We start from the raw sequence: 27,280 nt of genomic DNA on the forward strand, positions 1-27,280 counted from the left end.
TACTGCATGTGGTTCACCATAATATATAGATAATATAGTGTGGCAAGGATCAGATCTGATCACGGTTCTTCAGCACATGCGATATTGCCACAGAGCTTAGTCACTTGGCAGGGCTGCACATAAGAGTGTTGGGCCAAATTACTTAAACAGCTATTAGATATTAAATTAGATATTTATTTGTCATTAATTAATACACTTATTTCTCATGTATGGATGTGGGGGTCATTTATACTGCATGAGTTGTACTTTTTTACTTAACTACCAAATTAAGTTTTATTTAAATGTCCGTTGACCTTTCAAATCTTTATGAAGAATATAAATAAAGAAACAAATAAATATAAATGTATTTTCTTAAAAAAGGGGAAACAATACAGATTGAAACATGTTTAATCTTTTTAATGTTGAATACACCATGCAGAATACTAATATTGTCACAGTTTGCCCAGGGTGATTCAGAATTGCCCTGCGATAAAACACTTACATTACTTAACGAAACTATGGTTTCATAGTGGTTTGTTTGTAAAATGATAGGCTCAGTATTAATTTTATAAAGTTATTGATTGATCACTTAAAATTTTATTCAGATTTTACCAGATTTACAAATATACAAATATATTGCTGATTTAAGCTATATGTTCACAAGTGATCTACTCATTGTATTTCCTCGGGAGAAGAACAGTTTGTTTTTTCATCACTTGCGGTAGCTCGGCGGGATACTGTCACTTTAAATTGATCATGCAAAATTAAATCCAGTCCGCTGGCGGTTCAACAAATCTGTGCAAAGGAAGCCAGAGAGAGCGGGGCTGCGAAGCGCTCAGTCCAGTCCCAGCCAGACTCCTGCTACGGGAAATCAGCGGCTAGTTTATTTGGCAAGAAATAAAGGATTTTTTTTAACAACAGGTGGAAACAAACAGAATTGTGTTGTCTTCCTGTCCCAGCGTTGCACCCTTAAGATGGAGCAGAAAGACACGGAGATGAATGAGAAGGGACTGTCTACCTCAACCAGTGGAGTTGTGGTCCAAGTGAGGGAGAAGAAGGGACCTCTCCGCGCTGCTATTCCCTACATGCCTTTTCCAGTAGCTGTCATTTGTTTGTTTCTCAATACGTTTGTACCAGGACTGGGTGAGTAATTTATGCTAGTCTGATTTAAGTGTGTTTTAAAGTTACTGCTGGTTTTCCCATAATTACGAATAACGTGGGATCTTTTTACACAGAATATGGCTATAGAACCAGTGTCGTATAGGGAATAAATGCCAAGTTTTTCTTTCGAATTTATTTGAATAGATTTAATAGTCTCCGAAGCCGTTTGTCTTGCAGGGCATAGATGTAAATACATTAAAGCATAGTTTGCACAAGTAATATTATATTTTAATAAACTAGTTGTTAGTAGTAGCTGCAATACAGTTCTGTTGCAAGAACAGTTCTATTTACGTTACAGAAATGACTGATATTCAGAAAATGCATGTTAACAGACATGTTAACAGTATTAACTGACAGAGGGAAACAAAGTTTCCAATGTCAAATTTTATTTTTTTATCTATTTACAAAGTGCGCTAAAAATGTCATATGATTATTTTTAATAATAATGTTTTATTATGAATAATTATTGTTTTTATTATGCAAAAAAACACTCCATATAACAAACATTTTCTATATTGTAATTGTAGTCCACAAAATAAATGAAACAAATTAAGCATTGTCCCCGTCTTCTCTTGCAAGCTGAAAGACAAGACACAAGTTAGTGGAAAAAAAGTCATAGTGAATGTGTTTATATAACATTTAACCAATACATCAGTGCCCACAATGAAAGTATATACACAGTATTACAGTATATATAGTGGCTTAACTCTTGATTCCTGGGCTGACATTTACATTATTTGTCTGTTCTTTCAAACATTTAGCATAGAAAACATGTATAATAAATCTGTGTTTATTGATACAAGCTGTGGAAGGTTACTATTCCTAAGGGAACGTTAGGCTCAGATTAATTCAAAAGTTTGATCTACCTGCTTGTCTTACTGGATAGTTGCTCTCTAGTTTCCTTTGCCATTTAGGTAATTGCAATTTTAATTTGTAAAGGGGGGAGGGAGTTATTTAATCCTGCTCTTGGTTGCATGACAAGAGATTCTGTTTTCTCAACCCAAAAAGGGAGAGGGGATTTTTCCACTCACCCACTCTGTTTTGTTGAACTGCCATTAATTCTCCCTATTTGTTCTTTACATTAATTTAGATAACATTCTGTTAACAATTCACAAGCAAACATCACGATTAAGAGGATTTATTGCTATTGATGTTGTTTTTGTTGGACGCTGTGTGTGTAGAGAAATGTATCGAACTGTATTCTGTTAATCACTGGCTTCAGTTTTGTTTTGGTAACTTTTCCCTGCAGTTATTTTACATCAGTTTTAAGGTCTACAAGCCACCAGTTTGCTCAGCTTTAGTCACTGGCATAATGAGAACATTGGAATTAAAGCAGGACTGAATCATATACAAATAATAACAAGACAAATGACTAATGTCTTTAAGGTGACTTCAAACAGTAGCTAAAATCACTTCAGTTGGTTCAGTTAGGTAATAAACTCAGATGGAATGATAAGAAGAAGACTCTGTAGAATATATTCCAAATCCAAAATGCTTTACACTGAACAACATTAAAAATACTTTTAAGTGTGTTACCATAGTTACATCAAATACAGTAAAACAGAACAAAAACCTACAGTACTATTATCATCAATGCAAAATGAAGCTGTGGTGTGGGCATATTTGTCCATATTAAAAGGTATGTCTTATAACTCTAGTTTTAATATAACTAAAGTCCTTTCAGGAAGAAAAAACCCCAATGACAAATAGTATTCCCTTAACTGCCCTTCACTTGAAACATTCCAGACCTTGTTCATAAACAGAACCAAAGAGAACTGTATATGTCTGGCTTGTATATATTTGAATTGTATATTCAATTTGCAGGTTTTTTAAACCTGTTTAGATTTACTGTAGCTTCCCTGTGGCAAGATAAGTGCATTTGATGATTACAACCAATCAATCCACTACTTCAATTAAAAAATCTATACAGCCCTAAAATAAGCAATGAACATAAGGAATGTAAAATCATCTGTTAACAGTAAAGTGATTAAAGTGCCCACAGGGAAGTCCTGTAAATGAAATTTCCATTCATTTTCCAATAAAAAATTGCATTTCTCCTACAATGTCCCTGGATTAAATCACATATTTTACCCAATCAGCAATCACATAGTCTTTCCTTTATATGGATTAATTAAACCACTGGCAAACAGACAGAATCGGCCCTGCAATGTTGTATTTATAATGTGTGACGGGTGGGTAGGTCAAAGCATTGATATAACCTGTGTTAAAGAGAAGTTACAGAAAGGTGTTGTTTTCCTTTGTTTCTATCTATTGTCTATGGAGTCTTGTTTTGTGCATAGCCTTCGAATCTTCTCCCTATTTTGGAGAATCAAGATTCCCTTTAGATACCTGCAACTAATACAGTGGTTGAAAGTGTGTATATTGTGTATATATATCATCACCATGACCATCAGCCCATATCGATCCACTGCTGGATGAAGGCCTCCCCAAGATGTTTCCACTTGTTTTGTTTACAAATGCTCTTTTCTGTGTCATGCCTGCAAAGTGTATGATTTCATCTTCCCATTTTCTGTGTGGTCGTCTTCTAGGTCTTTTTCCATCTCTTGTCATCCATTCAATTGCTTCCTTTTCTTTATCCATCTTTGATCTATTCTTCCATTGTTGTGTCCGGCCGGCCCATTGCCATTTTAACATTTTCTCTCTTTATGTCACATATTTTGGTTAATTAGTGGATACATTCATTTATTTTTCTATTTCTTTTTGTTATTCCAAGCAGACATCTTTCCAAGCTACTTTGTGTTTTCTGCAGTTTCTGTATCTGTATTTTTGCATTTAGTGACCAGGTTTCACAGGTGTAAGTGAGCATTGGTAGTATGCATTGATAAATACTTCTCTCTTTAGGCAAGTGGGTAGTTTTCCTTTCAGCAGTGTGCTGTTTCTTTCAAATCCATATGGATATTGTACCTGTGCTCATTTGATAATTGAACAATTGAAGTTGGAGAGGAAATAACTAATGTAGAAAACCTGAATTACAATGGTATTCACTGCACATTTGGTTTATCTTAAAATTAATATTACTATATATATTTATATAAGATGTCTCATTCAGTGACTTCACACACACACTTAGTAACACCTGATGGGAGGGGACAGTCCATTTTCTTTCTCTAGGTGAAATGTGTGACATCTTTTCATTCTCACATTCTGCATTAGACCCTGTTGATACTCCTCTTCTTGACTTCACACTTGTTGTGCCCTCCTTGAGGTTCTGAACAGTTTTGACACTCTGGGCTTTTTTAATTATGCCAACACAGAATCTTTCCTTGGCAGTGTTTATTCACTCCCTTTCTTTCACCCTTGACTTCACTGTCTCCTTGCTACCTTTTAAATGTGTGACATTCCTGTTAGCAGGGTGTGTAAGCAGATGCATGGCAGTTCATGATCTTGTATTTTTTAAATGAATGCTGGAAAGCAGATGCTTTGACTCTGAGCTGAATTAAGCACACAAAATAGTGGAGATTTGCAGTATTAAGCTGTACGATGTAAAATGTGTAATTGTGTTAATTTGTGAGTATCCCTGATAGATTAAGCATTTGTGGCTAAGTGTAACTGTTTTAGTATAATAATCCTGGGTATTTTTTAAAAGTACCTTAAAACAGGAAGATAATGAAATGGTGTCTGACAGATTGACTCAATTCTTTGTTAGCACTTAAAAGTGTAACCTTCATCACAATCATGGCTGCTGTAAATGCCCCAAAGGAGAGCTCTTCTGTGTTTCAGGATGTCACATTTTGACACTTACTGGAGAGCAGAAAGGACTACAACAAGAGCACGGGATTTGTCTTCCCTGTGGCAGATCAGGTCATAATTAGGTTCAGTGATAGGGTGACCATATTGCCCCATGTTCACCAGAACACTTTGAGACAGGATAGGATTTTAAACAGAAAGACCATAACATCTAAATCAGGCATTATTTACACCATTGCTAAATTGAGTCTCATTGAACTGCATTAAATGCATAGACTAAAGGCTTGTAACACATTCCTATACGTCTTGATTGCCATTAGTAATTAAATTAAGTCGCTGTTTATCTCCATTCATTTAACAATTTTAATTATAAGTGCTCAATGTAATATTGATAATTATGCCCGCTCTATCCACTACACACATTAGGGATGTGATTCTGCACTGTATTTTGTTCTTAATTTTAGTTCACACTAAGTAGGACTTATACTGTGTGTTGCTCTATGTTGTGTTTTGCCTTTATTATTTCATGATGTGATGCTTTTGAGAATTGTATTTTGTGAAAACTGAAAATCATATTAGGTAAGAGTGTCTGCTAATAAATAAATGCATAAATACAGGTGAGCCCTTCTGATGATATCAGTAGCTTTAATCAGCTGTTTACTTGGTGGCAGGAACAGCTGCTCAGTATTATAATATTTTTACCCTTGGAAATTAAGCACCAAAATAAATCTCAAAGTGTAGCGGCTAACTTGCATCTTAATTCTTATCATCTTAATGACAACGTTCAATTCTCGTTTTCAAATGTTCTACTGCCAGTCATGCATCATCTGTTTCATTGGTGCTTTAGCATTAACGGTTTTCAATTTCAACCATGAGGTCTAGCACAGATAACTAGAAGGAAGGGAAGAATCTGTGATAAGTGCTTGCCAGCTCAGAGGGGAAAGAGAGCATGGGACAGCAAGCCCACAACCAGAAGTATATAAATCAGCTATTTACAATGGCCCCCACGGCCTATCCATTGGAAAGCCAATATTTCATTTTGTGTTTTATATGGCTAAGATTTTCATTTGTTTATAAGAATGATCCTCTCTATGATCCAACCGAAAATGCAATGTAAAAATGCAAAATCTCAGTATCACAGCATTGGCTGCAAACGAGGCTCACAAAGAATCTTATCCTGGTAGGGTAAATCTTGGCATCTGTCTTCAGAGAAGCGTTTCCAGGATTTTTAAAATTAAAACCCACAAAAAAATACATATTCTGCCAAAACAGCTCATTGTTATTAGCAATCTATATTTCTTGCAGCCCTTATTTTCTTCACCTTCATTAATGTCAATTTCCAATTAGCAGGAAGTGGAATCATTCCTTAATTAAAGTAATGTACAGTAATGCCGAGCCTGAAGGTAAAAGCAAAACATAAATAAATGTATAAATGAGATTTGCTGGGCTCCATTTTCTAGTGTGTTGTAACAAGGCATGACATAGTATGTGGCTAAAAAGGACTTATTTCATTGCATTTATTTTGCATGTATGACAATTCATGAGTTTTTTGCTGAGAGGTGTTACAAGTGCGTATAGAAAAGCATTATGCAGTATATAGACTTGACACTGGTTTAATATTTGTATATAAATGTATGTTATAGAGAGAGAAAGCTGAGTCACAACTTGTGTGGAAAGCAATAGGATGTGTGCGTGTGTGTGTGTAAGTGTGAATGTGAGGATTCACTTCATTTGAGGGAATGAAAATGGCATGTAAATAGATACAAAATGGCATTTAGGAAAATCATTGTAATAAATTGTAATTACAGTGGCTCTCCAAAGTATTCACCCCATTGGACTTTTAAACATTTCATTGTGTTACAACATGAAATCAGAATGGATTTAATCAGGAGTTTTTGCCATCAACACAGATCAACACAGAAAATGTCTATAGTGAAAAATATAATCTGCAAATTATTTTAAATTAATTGTAATACAAAACAGAAAATAATAGAATGCATAAGTAATCACCCCCTTTGCTTGACACACCTGATTGAGCTGTGGTGAAACCAATTGTCTTTAGAAGTCATGTAATTCGTAGAATGGAGTCCACCTCTGTGCAATTAAGGTGTCACATAATTTCAGGGTAAATACACCTGTCTCTAGGAGGTCCCACAGTTGGTTAGTACAATTCCTAACAAAAACTACATCATGAAGACGAAGGAACATTAAATCAAATCCGGAATAAGGTTCTTCAAAAGTACCAATCAAGGGTAGGATATAAGAACATTTCCAAGGCATTGAATATCCCCCGGAGCACAGTGAAGTCCATTATTAAGAAATGGAGAGAATATGGCACAACTGTGAATCTGCCTAGATCAGGCCGTCAAAAACAGAGTATCCAGGCTAGAAGGGCACTAGTCAGTGAGGCCACCAAGAGGCCTAAGGCAGCTCTAAAGTAGTTAACAGTCTTCCACGGCTGAGCTGGGAGACACTGTGCATACTGCAACAATAGCCCGGGTGCTTCACAAAAGTGGCCTTTATGGGAGAGTAGCAAAACGAAAGCTATTGTTGAAAAAAATGTTTTGGCCTCAATGCTAAGCTCTATGTTTGGCGCAAGCCTAACACTGCACATCATCTTGAGAACACCATCCCTACCGTGAAGCATGGTAGTGGCAGCTTCATGCTATGGGGATGCTTCTCTGCGTCAGGGCATGGAAGCCTTGTAAAGATAGAGGGCAAAGTGGATGCAGCAAAATACAGAGGAATCCTGGAAGAAAACCTGCTGACGTCTGCAGGAGACCTGGGACTTGGTTGAAGATTCATCTTCCAGCAGGACAATGACCCCAAACATACAGCCAAAGCCACACTGGGGTTATTTAAAAACAAAAGGTCAATGTCCTGGAGTAGCCCAGTTAAACCTAGACCTCAATCCAATTGAGAATATGTGGAAACAGTTTAAAATTGCTGGTCACCAAAGGTCTCCATCCAACTTGATGGAGCTTGAGCAATTTTGCAAAGAAGAATGGGCAATTGCTGTGTCCAGATGTGCAAAGCTGGTAGAGACTTATCTACATAGACTCATGGCTGTAATTGCTGCCAAAGGTGCCTCTACCAAATATTGGCTGAAGCAGGTGATTATGTATGCATTCATTTATTTTCTGTTTTGTATTTGTAATTAATTTAGAACAATTTGCAGATTATATTTTTCACTTTAACATTATGGTGTGGAAGGAAGGTTAGAAATTCTTTCTCTAATACCTGTTTTTCTCTCTTGTATACTTAAGAAAGATAAGGTCAAGCTAGGAGGTCAGGCCAGTAGTTTGATTTCTGTTTGTTATTTACGATGAGAATCTTGGAGACAATGTCAAACAGTATGATTTAAGTGCCTGCTCCCTAATCCATGTGTTGATCTATGAACTCTGTCCTATAATGATATATATTCTGCTTAGCTAACTTTTAAGATAACATAGTAATGACTTTCTGATTATAACCAGCTCTTTGATTTGTGTGTATAAAAGCTCTGACTGTTAAAATGAAGGCAGAGCGACTTTGGGATCTTCTTGATTCACTGTTCCTCTCCACGCTGCGTGTATTAAAGGCATTGCAACTAACATTCCAACCTGATTGAAGATGATTGTTCTTCCACAATTGACATTTTCTGTGTTGATCAGTAGTACAAACTCCTGATTAAATCCATTCTGATTTCATGTTTTTCATTTTCATTTCATATTCCACATTAACTCTTCTGCTGTGGCTTCTGACTGATTGTCTAGTATTCAGATTCCAGATCATAAAATGAATTAAGATAATCGCACTTCAAGCAACCTTTTGTAAATTATCATTTGGGATTATGAACCTAATAATAATCCTCCTCGAAATATAGATAAAACCACATTTAGTGACACATTCAGTGTTACTCATGCAGTGAGAAGTATGACAGGTTGGTGACAGTTTCGCTTTCACATGATTTTCAGAGATTTCGGTAACGTCTCAACTTGTAAGTCATCAAGATAGACAAAAACAATCAAGTCCGAAAAGCGATAGTTAACGCCCGTTTCTCTGCTTGTTTAATTTTCACGTGATTGTGTTCAGGGTGGGCAAATACAAATGTATCAGATTATTTGTACAGTTTCTGTGCAATGTATTTAAATTACTTAAGAATGCCCACTTTTCTGCCGTGAGGGGACTGTCGGTATTTAAATAAGACAGACCTTTAGATAAGGCCTTCAGCCTTGTTTTCAGAAAAGTCCTTGAAAAGTGAGGTTCTGTTCATAGAAAACATAGAGCTGGACAAATATATATATTTAAAAAAATAGAATGTGTGACATCTTTACATGCAGGTTTGTGTAGGATTGGAATACTTTGTTTCAATTTGAAATTGTTGGTAGTGTTGGTAGTCTTATTTTCCATATATCATCGAGTAAGAAAGATTTCCTTTATTGTGAATACAGAATTAATTCCTCATCTTATAATATACCACAAAGTGAAACAGCCAGGAATATTAAAATAATCATATCTGAAAAAAGTGAGGACAGGAAAATGTACATGCACCCTTTCTCCCAGGAATACAGTGCGGGAAAAAAGTATTTGATCCCCTGCTGATTTTGTACGTTTGCCCACTGACAAAGAAATTCTCAGTCTATAATTTTAATGGTAGGTGTATTTTAACAGTGAGAGACAGAATAACAGCAAAAAAATCCAGAAAAACGCATTTCAAAAAAGTTATACATTGATTTGCATGTTAATGAGGGAAATAAGTATTTGATCCCCTATCAATCAGCAAGATTTCTGGCTCCCAGGTGTCTTTTATACAGGTAACGAGCTGAGATTAGGAGCACTTTCATAAAGGGAGTGCTCCTAATCTCAGCTCGTTACCTGTATAAAAGACACCTGTCCACAGAAGCAATCAATCAATCAGATTCCAAACTCTCCACCATGGCCAAGACCAAAGAGCTGTCCAAGGATGTCAGGGACAAGATTGTAGACCTACACAAGGCTGGAATGGGCTACAAGACCATCGCCAAGCAGCTTGGTGAGAAAGTGACAACAGTTGGTGCGATTATTCGCAAATGGAAGAAACACAAAATAACTGTCAGTCTCCCTCGCTCTGGGGCTCCATGCAAGATCTCACCTCGTGGAGTTTCAATGATCATGAGAACGGTGAGGAATCAGCCCAGAACTACAAGGGAGGATCTTGTTAATGATCTCAAGGTAGCTGGGACCATAGTCACCAAGAAAACAATTGGTAACACACTATGCCGTGAAGGACTGAAATCCTGCAGCGCCCGCAAGGCCCCCCTGCTCAAGAAAGCACATGTACAGGTCCGTCTGAAGTTTGCCAATGAACATCTGAATGATTCAGAGGAGAACTGGGTGAAAGTGGTCTCAGATGAGACCAAAATCAAGCTCTTTAGCATCAACTCAACTCGCCGTGTTTGGAGGAGGAGGAATGACCCCAAGAACACCATCCCCACCGTCAAACATGGAGGTGGAAACATTATGCTTTGGGGGTGTTTTTCTGCTAAGGGGACAGGACAACTGCACTGCATCAAAGGGACGATGGACGGGGCCATGTACCGTCAAATCTTGGGTGAGAACCTCCTTCCCTCAGCCAGGGCATTGAAAATGGGTTGTGGATGGGTAATCCAGCATGACAATGACCCAAGACACACAGGCAAGGCAACAAAGGAGTGGCTCAAGAAGAAGCACATTAAGGTCCTGGAGTGGCCTAGCCAGTCTCCAGACCTTAATCCCATAGAAAATCTGTGGAGGGAGCTGAAGGTTCGAGTTGCCAAACGTCAGCCTCGAAACCTTAATGACTTGGAGAGGATCTGTAAAGAGGAGTGGGACAAAATCCCTCCTGAGATGTGTGCAAACCTGGTGGCCAACTACAAGAAACATCTGACCTCTGTGATTGCCAACAAGGGTTTTGCCACCAAGTACTAAGTCGAAGGGGTCAAATACTTATTTCCCTCATTAACATGCAAATCAATGTATAACTTTTTTGAAATGCATTTTTCTGGATTTTTTTGTTGTTATTCAGTCTCTCACTGTTAAAATACACCTACCATTAAAATTATAGACTGATCATTTCTTTGTCAGTGGGCAAACATACAAAATCAGCAGGGGATCAAATACTTTTTTCCCCCACTGTATCTGCTATACAAACACTGAATCTTAAATGTTTATTTTTGGTCTACTTATAGTGCTATGGTAATGTGAAAGTATAGGCTACTTGCAAATGCAAGGTTATTATGTGAACATCCATAATAAATAAATACAATATTAGTTGTATTCACCATGTTGAGAAAAATTGTTTTGCCATACCTAACAGTGTTTTATGTCCCTGCAGTTTTTTTATCCAGTCAGTTGTTTATGCTATCTTTAAATAACTTGATTGATTAAAAGTACTGCTACAGACAAGAGGACGCACAGGAAGCATTGCTATTAATCTTTCTGCATTCTGCTTTTAAGGCTCAGTGTTTGGAATATAAAGATACTTTGAAAAGAATGAGGCAAACGGTTGGGAAATTACCTGCAGAGGTAAAATCAACTCTACGGTTTGCTAGGTGCCATCTTTAAATTGCTAAAAAAACAAAACAACAACAACAAATATATATTATGTTCGTGTAACACATTTAGACACAGCAATTCTCTCTTTTTTTTAAACTTGTGCATTTCCAGAAACACAGAACACAATATTTTGTGTTCATTTCACAGGCTACCAAACCTATTACTTATTTGTCTACCTTTGTCTACAGTTATACACTCTGGGGTCATATTCTTATTTTAATTTCACTCATTATGTCTCTGGATCATATTGCAATGACAGACAACATATATATATATATATATATATATATATATATATATATATATATATATATATATATATATATATATAAGCTTAATATGAATTAGACTCTGGGAAACATCCATGTAGGCCTTCCAAATATTTACAGACAGGGGTTCATGACTCACAGCAGCAACTCAGCCATCTTCAAGATTTCCCTCTGGCTTTCCCCAATGTACAACATACATTACATATCTAGTTCCTTACTACAGGCAGTGCAGGAAATATGTTTAAACCAAGACTAGATCCAATCACCTCTTTTGGTCAGACAAGCTGAAAATTAAATATATATGTAAAACAAATGTAAAGCAAATAGAACCTTTCATAATTATCTTAGCTTCATGGCTTGCATATGGCACCCAAGGTAAACCAAATTAAAAACATACTTTGCCCTTATTTATAATAATTGTAATGTTACATTGTGTGTGGACCTGCCGGGCTGCCATTATTTATTTATTTATTTATTTTGCAATTATTTTTAACATGAGTTTATTGTGAGGCAACTTCAGTTCTTAGTAAATATCAAAACCTTGTTTGAGATCTTGCATACCTCCAGGTCTTTCATTTTTAATCTCCTGCCTTCTGAGATGCAGTGTTTACTAAAAACACAGAATAAATGCTTCAAATCAAACCATACATGCACAGCAGACATAATTCACATCAAAGCTCTAGGATAAGTGGGAACAAATAGATAGCAGTCACTTATGATACAATGTGTTTCAACACAGCAGAGGTTTTTTCAGGCAGCAATTAAATGCAGTCCATGACAAAGGAGACACAGGTCACTTCAACAAGCTGTTCAGCAAAGTGACTTCCTGTCAGACTGCCCAGATGTACACAAAGTCTCCCATCTTACCATTGGTGCTCTGATTTGTGGAGGTGTTACAGAGTACATTTATACTATAAACATATAAGTGAATGGTGAGATTTGCAGTTGAGTGAATTGTCTTCACAGTTAGTTAGCATTGGCTATGTATTTCCTTGTTATATTATCAGTGAATAAATAAATACATAAAGTGGTGGCACTTCACTGAGTTGCATGGTGCAAAATAGACAAATTCATTATCAAGAAGCTTTGCATATCTAAGGATATAATCAAAAAGCAATATTTATATTGACAGTAGTATATAATATAATATAAAACAAGACAAAACTACAAGGCATGTGGAAAATCTGTGTCCTAATTCTTACCTGTTTTTCTATCTAAAATCTATTTTTTGCATGCCTCTATCTCTATTGTGCCTTTAAAGCCACTTATTAGCAGGCAGTCTGCAGATGCTTTTTTATTTTGAGTGTTCTATGATTTTGTGGGTGTATGCACTTGTTTGGGAGATCTCTTGTTTTTAAAGGCACAGTTTTCATTGACTTTGCTCAGTACTGTGGCCATTGTCTTGCTTAGGGTAATCAAAAAGTCTATCAAGCACTGCTGCATTACAAAGGGTCAACAATTCAGAGGTTTTGACACTGACATTTAAGACTAATCAATAGAAAACCAATCAGAATTCGAATGCAGATTAGCTAATGAAAATCACAAGACAGACCTAATCTAAATTACTTGGAAAAAATTAGAAACATTCATGAATCAATCAATTTGTATAATGTATATAATATGTTTGAGTGAGTTTTAAACTACCATGAAGAAGGCAATGGCCGTAACCATTAATACTGTCAGTGGAAAGATGTGCTTATCCCACCTGCACAATGAGATATGAGACTTACCACATTGCTACCGGGTGGAAATTGTTCCTGTTCACAAGCATACACTTCAAAGCCATTGTAAACCCTTGCTATTTCCTCAACTACACAAACTGCTTAGAATGAGGCTGAGGAACCAACTGTCCCCCTTTATTGAGCCTCACTGTACTGTTATTAATATCTAGCTTGATGGCGCCTACATTAGACTTTGTTTACTCCTTTGGGTTTTGTAAAGAGTATTTGGGCTGGGTGTGTGTGCGTGGGCGACGGTGACCTGCAAAACTCACAACAGTGTGAGAGGGGTTGACTCAGTGGTAAACCAAAGTAGTACTTTTTCTTGGCACCTTGTCTAAAATGTAGTTCCCAGTATTAAGTGCAGACAAGTCTGTGGTTCTCCAAGTTACGTATTTGAACAGCTGAAGCAACTGTCCAGAGTGAGAGTTGTATGGTAGTACAAACACAATCACAGAGAGGGGGAATAGTATTCTCTTGTGTGAGCTGTTCTTGTCAGCTGTTCTTCTGTATCAGTTCAGATTAAAGGCATATACAGTGAGGGAAAAAAGTATTTGATCCCCTGCTGATATTGTACGTTTGCCCACTGACAAAGAAATGATCAGTCTATAATTTTAATGGTAGTTGTATTTTAACAGTGAGAGACAGAATAACAACAAAAAAATCCAGAAAAATGCATTTCAAAAAAGTTATACATTGATTTGCATGTTAATGAGGGAAATAAGTATTTGACCCCTTCGACTTAGTACTTGGTGACAAAACCCTTGTTGGCAATCACAGAGGTCAGACGTTTCTTGTAGTTGGCCACCAGGTTTGCACACATCTCAGGAGGGATTTTGTCCCACTCCTCTTTGTAGATCCTCTCCAAGTCATTAAGGTTTCGAGGCTGACGTTTGGCAACTCGAACCTTCAGCTCCCTCCACAGATTTTCTATGGGATTAAGGTCTGGAGACTGGCTAGGCCACTCCAGGACCTTAATGTGCTTCTTCTTGAGCCACTCCTTTGTTGCCTTGGCTGTGTGTTTTGGGTCATTGTCATGCTGGAATACCCATCCACGACCCATTTTCAATGCCCTGGCTGAGGGAAGGAGGTTCTCACCCAAGATTTGACGGTACATGGCCCCGTCCATCATCCCTTTGGTGCGGTGCAGTCGTCCTGTCCCCTTAGCAGATAAACACCCCCAAAGCATAATGTTTCCACCTCCATGTTTGACGGTGGGGATGGTGTTCTTGGGGTCATTCCTCCTCCTCCAAACACGGCGAGTTGAGTTGATGCCAAAGAGCTCGATTTTGGTCTCATCTGTCCACAACACTTTCACCCAGTTCTCCTCTGAATCATTCAGATGTTCATTGGCAAACTTCAGACGGGCCTGTATATGTGCTTTCTTGAGCAGGGGGACCTTGCGGGCGCTGCAGGATTTCAGTCCTTCACGGCGTAGTGTGTTACCAATTGTTTTCTTGGTGACTATGGTCCCAGCTACCTTGAGATCATTAACAAGATCCTCCCGTGTAGTTCTGGGCTGATTCCTCACCGTTCTCATGATCATTGAAACTCCACGAGGTGAGATCTTGCATGGAGCCCCAGAGCGAAGGAGACTGACAGTTATTTTGTGTTTCTTCCATTTGCGAATAATCGCACCAACTGTTGTCACCTTCTCACCAAGCTGCTTGGCGATGGTCTTGTAGCCCATTCCAGCCTTGTGTAGGTCTACAATCTTGTCCCTGACATCCTTGGACAGCTCTTTGGTCTTGGCCATGGTGGAGAGTTTGGAATCTGATTGATTGATTGCTTCTGTGGACAGGTGTCTTTTATACAGGTATCGAGCTGAGATTAGAAGCTCTCCCTTTAAGAGAGTGCTCCTAATCTGAGTTCGTTACCTGTATAAAAGACACCTGGGAGCCAGAAATCTTGCTGATTGATAGGGGATCAAATACTTATTTCCCTCATTAACATGCAAATCAATGTATAACTTTTTTGAAATGCGTTTTTCTGGATTTTTTTGTTGTTATTCTGTCTCTCACTGTTAAAATACACCTACCATTAAAATTATAGACTGATAATTTCTTTGTCAGTGGGCAAACGTACAAAATCAGCAGGGGATCAAATACTTTTTACCCTCACTGTATCTGCTATACAAACACTGAATCTTAAATGTTTATTTTTGGTCCCTCACTGTATATAATGTTCTGCCCTAAAGATGGAGGAGTGCTGCTTTTACATATTCCACTTTAAGGAAACACAGCACTAATAAATGCTTGAATTTGAGTTTTAACTGTAAAGGTCAAATAGCTCAATAATATTACAACAATAGGTTATTCAGTCTATCTCAATGGTATTGCATATTTGATGAATGACCCTGCCAATGAATAGAATTAATTATAAAACAATTATATATTATCAGATGAAATGTGAGTCAGGTCAGAAATAAGACATTAATTCCTTCTGGAATTAGTATGTTAGAAAATGTGACAACACCACACAATTTTTCATATTGATGGAGAATATGCCTATATGGGTAAATCTGTGGTATCTGGATATTCTACATCTGTGACTTTTTCAGAATCAAAGTGCCACATATGAATTGCAGAGGAGCTGTAAATTGAATCAGTGACAGGCTGATCTGTTTCTGACATTTGAGACCTATGTATGACAGTAAATAAATAGGGTATTGGCTGTTGATTCAGATTTTTCCATGTTAAGTGTAAGCAGAACAACATTAGGACAGTAACATCCAGCAGATGTCATCCAACTTGGATGAGCTTCAAAAGCCAATTTATATATGTATACACTGGAGTCTAAAGAAGTCATTAGACAAGGACTTCAGATTTTTTGGGTTAAAGTTAATTTTATCTTGTAAAATGTCCTACATTGGTTTTCATATTTTGGTTTTAATAAGCACATATGATCACATCCCCTACAGAGGATACAATGGCTTGATTGCAAACAAAGAGCCAAGAGTTTTTCATTGCCCTAACACATGTAATGAATTACAACCCATTTTCAATAACTGAAAGGGATTTGTATGGATCAAATTACATTACCTTTGGTAGGGTTTAAGAAGTAGCCTGCTCTTCAGCCAGTTCAAAGTCAAAGACACATTCCAGCCATGCAATTGATTAATTATTGATCATGAAAAACCTACATACGATACATGCGATATGAGTGATGCTGACAGTCATCAGTTTGAATTATGGGACATGTGTATCCACCCCGTTTCTATGTTAATGCTGTCATATCTTTTTGTATAATGCATTGCATTCGTGCCAACGCATATGTAGTAGATTTTAACTTCCATAGTTGCCATTCCAACTGAGTTATATAGCACTGAGTGTGTCAAGTGGGCACTCAGGAATATTCGTGGAGCCATATGAATTTACAACAAAGATATATTTTCGTACAGTCAGCCCTCATTATACCACCTGTGCAAAACTAGCAGTATGGGGGTGGTGGCATTATAGCATGGATATTAAAAAATCAACCGTCTATATGATGTGTGCATTAAATTCCAGTGTTTTATTTTGAATATGATGCTTATTTCCAGGCTATTTTAATAAAGATACAACTTTTACAAATCTTCAAAAAGTATGTAATAAGGAATTTTACACTGGGTTACAGTAGACCCTACTGTAGTACAGTAATTTTGTAAAGTATTTAAACTGTAAATTATATTGTATTTAACATAATTTCTATTTTTCCCGATGCAACATCACTTACATTGTCAACCAAGCAAAAATGTTAAAGACAAAATAAATGTTTCACTACAGTACTGTTCTGGTGGTATTAAACTTCACTATACGTGGAGGCACAAGTATTTTTACAGTATCATGAACATTTAAATCTATTTTGGTATTTAGCATTTCATTGGTGCTACAACAAGCTAAGCTACAATGCCTATATATCCATTTGTTTGGCTTTGGAAGTTGGTGGTTGGCAGACAGTGGGGGTGGCGGTATAACGGGAAACTGGCAAGAGAGCTATCATGGTACAGTATCGACATCTTTCTGAGGAGGGTCAATTTTCTGAGGCTGGAGGGTGCTTGGCATTATTTGCAAATAGGACAATTCATGTTGATTTCTTGCATATCTGAGCATCTTGTATTTCCGTAGCCATGGTAGGCTACTGTTGTCATTGCACTACTGACTGCTGACAATTTTATAGAAAACACAGGATTAGTAGTAGCTGCATTGTTACCAATTTTACTCCATGAATATATTTTCCGTATTATTCATTTTATTCACTTAAACTACAAACCCAAAATTATGATTCTAGGCATCAGAGAATTGATAGACTTGTGAGACAAAATATCGCAATACTCAACTGTATCGATTTTTCTCCAATCCCTAAGATAATGCCAGATGCCAAATAACTTGAGATACCAGTTATAAAACTAAAAATAAAGGGTTTTGTAAAGTGCATATAGCAACAGGTGTTTTTACATTGTTCTGTTTAACTCTTCAGTTTGAAAGTGCTAACCTGTTTTTATAAATGAAAAATAAAGAAAACACATTCAGTTCAGTGTTAACAGGCTTTTCTACATCAAGTAGCTTCAAAAGTCCAATACTGAACTATGGAGGTAGAATGTTTCTTTTTCTGAAATCAGAGAGACAATTGGAGTATACATTAGTAGCACAATATTTACATTTACATGTACACTGGATCCGATGATACATCCAATTTTGCTTGCATGAACACACACAAAAAATTGCATATTACCTTTCCCACCTTGCACGATGGTGAAACAAGTTTGATTCAATCAGATTTGAAATTGACATTGACCAATGAAACATGAGAGGAAGATGTGGATTGGTGGAAAAGCTTATCATCTGCATGTCTAACCACAACTAACTATACAATAGAGCAAATAAATATAGACAGACAACAAATATATGGCAAGCTATCGCTGAGGAGCTGGGCATGAATTGTACCAGCTGATGTAGCTAGAACGACCAACAGCCTGTACTGTGCAGAGCTGTCTTCATCCTCTGTCATCAAGGATCCAATTTCTCTTCAGGTGCTCATGCATCATCGTTATGCTACCGTGCCATGTGAGTTCAGCTTTTGCAGCAAACTGTCTTCTTTGAAGTGTTCAATGTAAAGTGCTCCCATCATTTTTAAGACTTACACAACTTTCCACAGGTGTAGCTGCAGCCTGCACCACCTTTCAAAGTTTTTTTTTTTGTAGCTGCGCCCCAGGTAGACCAACTAATCGACAATTAAATTTGTTGCCAACAATTTTTAATAATCAATGTTATCGATTTTATCGATTAGTTGTTGCAGCCCTAGATGCCAGTTACAGTACATGATCAAGGCATACAATTACATTTTTCAAGGTTTACTGAAATTCAATATAACTGACCTATAATTCCCACATAATAGCCTTTGACAGCAATATCAATTCAATCAATACATTTGTATTTAGTATAGCAGGGTAGCCACAGATTGAAAAAACAAATAAACCATTTGGCACTGAGGAGAGAAAAACAAAAACTCATATAGGGTGGCAGAATGTTATAGGAGAAAATACATCTCTGGGAGTCCATGGCTTAAGGCCTAAGCCTAATGGTTGCTTCCCCTCCAGACAGTATAATTTTATCAGACAGGAAGCAAGAAGATCAGAATGTTCTTATGTGGTGCTGCTAGCTATGGTCTTTCCTCTAGTGGGGGCCCCTTGCCGGCCCTCTGGGGGGGTGGAACATCATCAGCCCTTGGGTGGGGATGACTCATCAGCCCTCAGTGCTGGGGGGTGCCTTGTCAGCTTTCCAGGGAGGGGGACAGGATGTCTTGTCAGCCCCTGGTCAGCCCCCTCATCACGGCTACTGCTAGAAGACAGAATGAGAGATTGTGTTCAGCTACTTGTAGTGAGATGCAGGAGTTGACAGAATACATTGTGCACACCGGTGTCACTATGGGTTATAGTGACTAGAAAAACAGTGATTGAAAAGATGTATCTGGGCAAATCATTCTCTGAAAGTAGACAACCTGGTTGATACCATTATAAATATGTATGCATTGCTCAAGCAGAAAAATACATTTTAAAGACCACCTGACAGAAGCAATCCAACGAGAAGGCTGTACTTTACCCGTAAAGTTGGCACCTAAGCCATGCATAACATGATGAGGCACTTGGTATTCTGCTGCTGAATATCATCCCAATTTGTTTTGTTTTTTTACGCCGGCTTTTTGGGAAATGAAATGCAAATTTCAACAAACACTGTAGTGTTAAAGCACCTTTTGAAATTGCTTACAGATGTGCAAAGTTCAAAATTACCTTACATTAAAACTGAATAATTATTTCTCAATTTAACACAAAAGGTTAAACGATATTTGTCAGTTGTTACCAGTTTATTGAAATAAGTGTTTCTCCTTATGGCCAAGTTTTTACAGAACAACATCAATCTTTGATAGCAGGTGCTTCAATGTAATTGGAAAATTGAATACACAACATTTTCTACAATTAATGTAACAACCTTGCCGTATTATTATGTTATCTTATAATATGTAATATACACTCACCTAAAGGATTATTAGGAACACCATACTAATACTGTGTTTGACCCCCTTTCGCCTTCAGAACTGCCTTAATTCTACATGGCATTGATTCAACAAGGTGCTGAAAGCATTCTTTAGAAATGTTGGCCCATATTGATAGGATAGCATCTTGCAGTTGATGGAGATTTGTGGGATGCACATCCAGGGCACGAAGCTCCCGTTCCACCACATCCCAAAGATGCTCTATTGGGTTGAGATCTGGTGACTGTGGGGGCAAGTTTAGTACAGTGAACTCATTGTCATGTTCAAGAAACCAATTTGAAATGATTCGACCTTTGTGACATGGTGCATTATCCTGCTGGAAGTAGCCGTCAGAGGATGGGTACATGGTGGTCATAAAGGGATGGACATGGTCAGAAACAATGCTCAGGTAGGCCGTGGCATTTAAACGATGCCCAATTGGCACTAAGGGGCCTAAAGTGTGCCAAGAAAACATCCCCCACACCATTACACCACCACCAGCAGCCTGCACAGTGGTAACAAGGCATGATGGATCCATGTTCTCATTCTGTTTACGCCAAATTCTGACTCTACCATCTGAATGTCTCAACAGAAATCGAGACTCATCAGACCAGGCAACATTTTTCCAGTCTTCAACTGTCCAATTTTGGTGAGCTTGTGCAAATTGTAGCCTCTTTTTCCTATTTGTAGTGGAGATGAGTGGTACCCGGTGGGGTCTTCTGCTGTTGTAGCCCATCCGCCTCAAGGTTGTACGTGTTGTGGCTTCACAATTGCTTTGCTGCATACCTCGGTTGTAACGAGTGGTTATTTCAGTCAAAGTTGCTCTTCTATCAGCTTGAATCAGTCGGCCCATTCTCCTCTGACCTCTAGCATCAACAAGGCATTTTCGCCCACAGGACTGCCGCATACTGGATGTTTTTCCCTTTTCACACCATTCTTTGTAAACCCTAGAAATGGTTGTGCGTGAAAATCCCAGTAACTGAGCAGATTGTGAGATACCCAGACCGGCCCGTCTGGCACCAACAACCATGCCACGCTCAAAATTGCTTAAATCACCTTTCTTTCCCATTCAGACATTCAGTTTGGAGTTCAGGAGATTGTCTTGACCAGGACCATACCCCTAAATGCATTGAAGCAACTGCCATGTGATTGGTTGGTTAGATAATTGCATTAATGAGAAATTGAACAGGTGTTCCTAATAATCCTTTTGGTGAGTGTATATGTATAAATTAATAAACAGTATATGTTACAGCATTGATGTTACGAATTCAGTATTTTATGTAAATTGTTCTACCTATGATCTCCAGTTAAGTGAAAGGGAATAACATTGTTGATCTCCACTATTTTGTAAAGATTTTTATATTTTAATTCTTTGGTGCTTCTGACAGACAGATCTGTTAAAAGGTTCTGTGCTGCCCTGAGTGCTGTATAAACATCATGACCTGGATATTCCTGATTGGACAGGGCTGTGCAGCTCACCTGAAGGATTACTAGACAATATAGGGCAATGTGCATTAAATGTGAACAGTCACTATTGTAAGTTGTATAGATGATCATGAACATACAGTTTGTGATCTAGCAGCAGCTTTCAAGTTAAAATACAAACAGTGTAGCATGATTTCCTTTGAAGAGGAGCAATTTGAGTACATTAGTTTTGTCCCTTGATCCAAACAGGAAACAAGCATATGCTTGTATGCATGTGGTCAAAGTTTGATAATGTGTACATTCAATACCGTGTTTTTTCAGCTTCATATAGTGTACATTCAATTGTCTCAATGTTGTATTTCACTTGCTTTTTTGAACAACAAATATGTAAAATCCATTGCCATCAGGAAACAAGGATGATAATACCTGAAGAGGTTTGTTTTGTCAAAACACTGCATGCATTACAAGCTTGAAAGAAGACTTCCTCACAGAAAGATGATTTCAAGTTCTTGCATTTTATCTGGTGTACAAAGAAAGCTTGATGTGATTCTAACTTTTGTTTATGTTTTTGTGTCACAAATCAGAAATTAATCACAGAAATATCTGAAAGAACACATTAAACTTCTGTTTTGGTTAATCAAGGCCATTTACTTCCTCAGAAAGCTTTTTAAACCAGAAAAAAGCCAGTTTAGTGTTAATCCATGACATTCAAAGCCACACCAGCAAGAACTCTCTTACCATTTGTAAAAGAACAGAGCTGCTAGATAATTAACCTCCTACAAGTTCTCAGGGTGTTTAGTGAGGCCGCTTCAGGAAATTACAGTAATTAAGCAAATAATGCATAAGTAGAGTGACATTTGTAGCTTGATCGTCTTTTCCTCAAGCAGATCCTGTAATTTGTGGAAAATTGGTTGTAGTGTGGCACTCCTATAAGCTGTGTAGTGCCTATCGGGCAATAATGAGGTATGGCACGGCACAGGCTTTCAAATATCTTGAAAAAAGACCTCAAATTTGTTTTTGGAATGAAGATATGGCAGCTGTGATGCTTGCTGCTATTTGTCATACTAGGCAGCTGCTGAAAAGTGGACAGGAGATTATGCCACCATGTCATAAACTGTAATTACGTCCCTTGTAATGCCTGACCCATGACAGAAGTGAAACAGCTAGCAGTGAGTGAATTGAATTTGTATGATATTCAAAGGCAAAGGCAATATCATATTAAAAGAAAACAAAAAACAATTGCAACAGAATCAGAATGATTCAATCAGAGTGTATGTTTAAAATAAAATGTTTGTCATGTTTTGTGTTATGTTAAAGTACTCCAGATTTAAAAAAATAAGTATTTGTGAGGAGAAGCAGAGATTTGTGGCTATGATACAACATTTTGTCCAGAAAATAAAAACGCTTTACACAGCACTTAAAACTCACTGCCAGAAGGAAAACATTCTGACTGTGGTGGTTTCATGTACACATTTTTTCCTTGCCAAATAAATCACAAGATCCCTGGGGTTTTTCTTGTCAATAAAACTGAATACAGACTCTTGCAATCTATCCAGTACACAAATGGTATGTTTAATCTAACTCAAAATTCACAGGGTTTAGGTGTATTCTTTCGTATTCCTCTCTAATATTAAATTCTTCTAATTTTACTTCATAATTACTTTTGCAAGAGTTTTAACTTACAATATGTATCTCCTATGTAAGTTCATGTTGTTTTGTACTATGGAATGTGTTTTCTTTTCTTCAGGTTACAGCAGTACACTTTTGGGTCATATCTTAACAGCATGCAGTTAGCATGCATGCAAAAATAAGAAATACATATGATAGTTTCAATAGTGAAATCCTTACCATTTAATAACTAATGTAATTCATCATTTGATCATGAAAAGTTGCAGTTTGTATACACCAATTTGTCCAAAATGTTATGTTTGGTGTGCCACAGAATGAAACACATACCCAAACATGGCTGCAGCACCTTTTAAAAAATGTGACATCCACCCATTCAGACTCTCATGAACACCCACAGATGCATGCAGACATCTGTTAAAATTAACATATCAGACAACCAAGAACACAAGATAATATTTGTTTATATACTTTTTGTACACTTGTTTGGTGTCTTTATTCCAATTGAGACCCTAGTACAGAGGTTCCCAAACTGTGAGGCACACCCCCTTGCGGGGTACAAGACCCTCTATGGGGGGGCTAGGGTAAAAAATTAAACAGGTAAAAAGTCAAGATGAGACACACGAAATCCACGAGGGGATTCCACAACCGTTCATTGCCGCCCCGCTGAAATCCCATTGGAGAAACTGATTTCTTTTGCATCTACCTATTTCCATGAAATGACTTTATCCACACTTACACACATTAAAAACAAACTATGGTCGTGACTCACAAGTCGGTTCCCAGTTTTTGGATTATTCCATATCCAGTCATGAATAGAGCGTTGTCACATAGCACCTTCTGTGAGACGCTTATTGGTAGTTCCAGATCAAAATACACAGCAGTGTATGTATGGTGATAATTACGTTAATATAAATACACAAAAATAACTTGCATCTCCAAAATGTGAATGAGTAGTGTGAAATGAGCTCGCCATGAAACTTCTTCAATATTTTGGAAACACATAAAGAAAAGAAAAAAAGAAAAAATAATGAGTTTGCACAGTTCCACATCAACCGCAACTGAGGCAGACAGTGAAAAGACGGCTTTAGAAAATATAGGGCCTTAAAAAATAGAAATTTGAATGTGAATATATACATGTGGGGGGAGGGGCACAAGCTGTGACCCAAATGTATAGGGGGGTGCAAGCCAAAAAGTTTGCCCTAGCAGGTGGTGATAACAAAATGCCACTAGCACAAAATGTAGCTGGCTGATTATCTTTTTTTCATACAGATGTCTTTAGATGTGGCATTAAATAATTAATAAACAGGAATATCTTAGATATTTTTTACTCTTTTGTAACACTAGTGGTTCATGTTTTGTGTGAATGACCCTTCTGTATTATACAGACATTTTGCAGCACATACAAATTCATAAAAAATACATAAAAACACAATTAGAGGGTGGAGGTTCATAAAGCAAACAAGGGCATATTTCAAACATTCCTCTCGACTACCGTGGCTTCCCCCAAAAACAAAAAAAGCCTAAATCACAGCTATTGCAATTGTTCTCATTCATGCATTGTTGTGTCAGCTAATCGTTTAAATTGGCCCCAGTATTTTTTCATTACAAAACTGGGATGTTTGAACAATTTTCTGATTTCAGTGATTGCGCTCTATTGCATCTTGTGTCTGATTGAAAGCAGAGCATCTATGTAGTTCCCTGTGCATGCATTTCTGGCTTTCCCTGTGCTGTGCCCTTCACACAGTTAAAATATATTATAATTATGAACTACAGTATTTAAGTTATATCAGAAGTAGTATTTTGAAATATTACTGCTATTACTATTATGTACTGCAGTAAGCCATGAAATAAGTTGTATTCATTTTTGTTGGATATTTTGGAATCTTGAATTATATTAAATGGTTTCTCTATACTTTTTTTTTATATGGACATGATGAATTTTTGGCACAACAGCTTTGAAATGTTCTAAACAAGGCATTGGGAAATTGTTGTCAAATACTTTTTAAATAATACTATAATAAGTCCATTCTCCTGTCCTTTATGAAATGGGCAATGGCAGGTTCATATAACTTGTCTTTTGATTTTAAATCCAAAATAAGTTATTGGACAGTGGTGTTCCTGGAATATGTCTTGATCATTTTTAGTGCAGAAAATGTTCTTTCTACTGATGCTAACAATGTAGCCACCACATCATCCTCGATTACTATCTCTGCAGTTGCCATCCCCATCGTTACATACACTCACTGCAAAAGTTAGCCATCTAGCTAGGCTCAAGCGTGAGAAAACAAGATAAGGCTCGCTATTGGCTGAATTAGTGACGTATACTTAGGCCCTCTAGAGGGCCTGAGGCATCATACAATTGTCCCACCTATTACAAGACAATTTGTGATTGGTTGATTCTACTGTAATTCCAAAATGCTGCTCTAATTGAAGTCAATGTCAATGTTGACTGGTGCCTTCTATTCAAAGTCTGAGGGCCTAGCCAATGAGTGTTGAGCCCAGCTAGATTATTTCTACCAATTCTGATTGGATATTTTTTCTCTTGGATATTAACCCTTCTTTTTCCAACACAAACTGAAGAAATTCAATAGGAAGATCATTACAATTAAGACAAAAAAGATCAAATCAATCAAAACAAAATTACAAATTATAATATATAAAAATATATACAGATTTGTATCTATCCTTAGGCCTTCTCTGAGGGCGTAGAGGGCCCTGACGGTTCCCCACTGATATTTGACAATTTTAATAGTTGCTTTTTTAGATTAATTTTAGCCTGAACAAGGGTACAGGATTTTTCTTACTCTTCACAAGGAAGGATCTTTTGTGAAGAAGGCTTTTGTCTGTCTAAATGTCACTTTCAGCTGCTATAAAATCATACTTCAACATGTACATTGTTATTGAGGCTAGAAGTAACTATAGGTGCTTCCATGGCATCAATGCATTGAGAAAGGCATTTCTCCACCAGCTGTGTGTGATTTCAGATAGACAACTGCTCTCACTGCACAGAACTGATGCATTACTTCTACAAAGTGAGCATATTTGACTCTCAGCTTATAATATTGAACTTCTCAGTATGTGGAAATGAAGAGATGTACACAGCTACACATTTTTAGGACTGGCCGATTTGGTTACAGTTGAATGTCTGTTTTGTGAATTTTTTTAATGATAGTTCAGTGACTATTTTGCAGTATATTTATATATTTGTGGTCAAATCACATTATTATTATGTATTTATTTATTAGCAGACACCCTTGTCCAGGGCGACATACACATACTATAGGAAGTTGTATTTGACTATTTTACTATTCATTAAAATCAAGTTAACTGCATTTTATACTTGGTGTTTTATGTATTTGAATTTTACACATGTCAGTTATGAGGATATTAAATGTGCCTGCTGTTTAAAATAGTTATCTGTACAACTACTATTTAATGCATAAACCCTTTGATCTACAGTACTGTGCAAATGTTTAGGCAGGTGTGAAAAAAATGCTGTAAAGTAAGAATGCTTTCAAAAATAGACATGTTAATAGATTATATTTATCAATTAACTAAATGAAAAGTGAGTGAAAAGAAGAAAAATCTACATCAAGACCACCCTTTGTCTTCAAAACAGCATCAATTCTTCTACGTACACTTGCACAAAGTCAAGGATTTTGTAGGCATATAGTCAGGTGTATGATTAAAGAATTATAAAACTGAGGAATAGAAACTGGAATAAAAGGAGGAATAAAACTGGGTGAGGAACAGCCAAACTCAGCTAACAAGGTGAGGTGACAGTTTACTGTCAAAAGTCATACACCATGGCAAGACTGAGCACAGCAACAAGGCACATGGTAGTTATACTGCATCAGCAAGGTCTCTCCCAGGCAGTAATTTTAAGGCAGACAGGGGTTTCCAGATGTGCTGTCCAAGCTCTTTTGAAGAAGCACAAAGAAACGGGCAACATTGAGGACTGTAGACGCAGTGGTCGGCCAAGGAAACTTACTGCAGCAGATGAAAGACACATAATGCTTACCTCCCTTTGCAATCCACAGAAATCCAGCAGTGCCATCAGCTCAGAATTGGCAGAAAACAGTGGGACCCTGGTACACCCATCTACTGCCCGGAGAAGTCTGGTCAGAAGTGGCCTTCATGGAAGACTTGCGGCCAAAAAGCCATACCTCCGACGTGGCAACAAGGCCAAGCGACTCAACTATGCACAAAAACACAGGAACTGGGGTGCAGCAAAATGGCAGCATGTGCTCTGGACTGATGAGTCACAATTTGAAATATGTGGCTGTAGTAGAAGGCAGTTTGTTTGCTGAAGGGCTGGAGAGCGGT

At 37.4% G+C, this 27,280-nt stretch overlaps 1 protein-coding gene across 1 annotated transcript in view; it reads left to right on the plus strand.

The window, feature by feature from the left end:
- Positions 1-772: 772 nt before the first annotated feature.
- Positions 773-27,280, plus strand: part of stum (stum, mechanosensory transduction mediator homolog) — a 41,264-nt gene continuing 14,756 nt past the window's right edge. Inside the window, exon 1 of the mRNA XM_066705740.1 lies at positions 773-1,122. Within this exon, the coding sequence (XP_066561837.1) occupies positions 954-1,122 (169 nt within the window). The 5' untranslated portion in view covers positions 773-953. The remainder of the gene's footprint in view (positions 1,123-27,280) is intronic.

This window comes from Amia ocellicauda, chromosome 1 (assembly GCF_036373705.1).
Source record: "Amia ocellicauda isolate fAmiCal2 chromosome 1, fAmiCal2.hap1, whole genome shotgun sequence".
Classification (NCBI taxonomy): domain Eukaryota; kingdom Metazoa; phylum Chordata; class Actinopteri; order Amiiformes; family Amiidae; genus Amia; species Amia ocellicauda.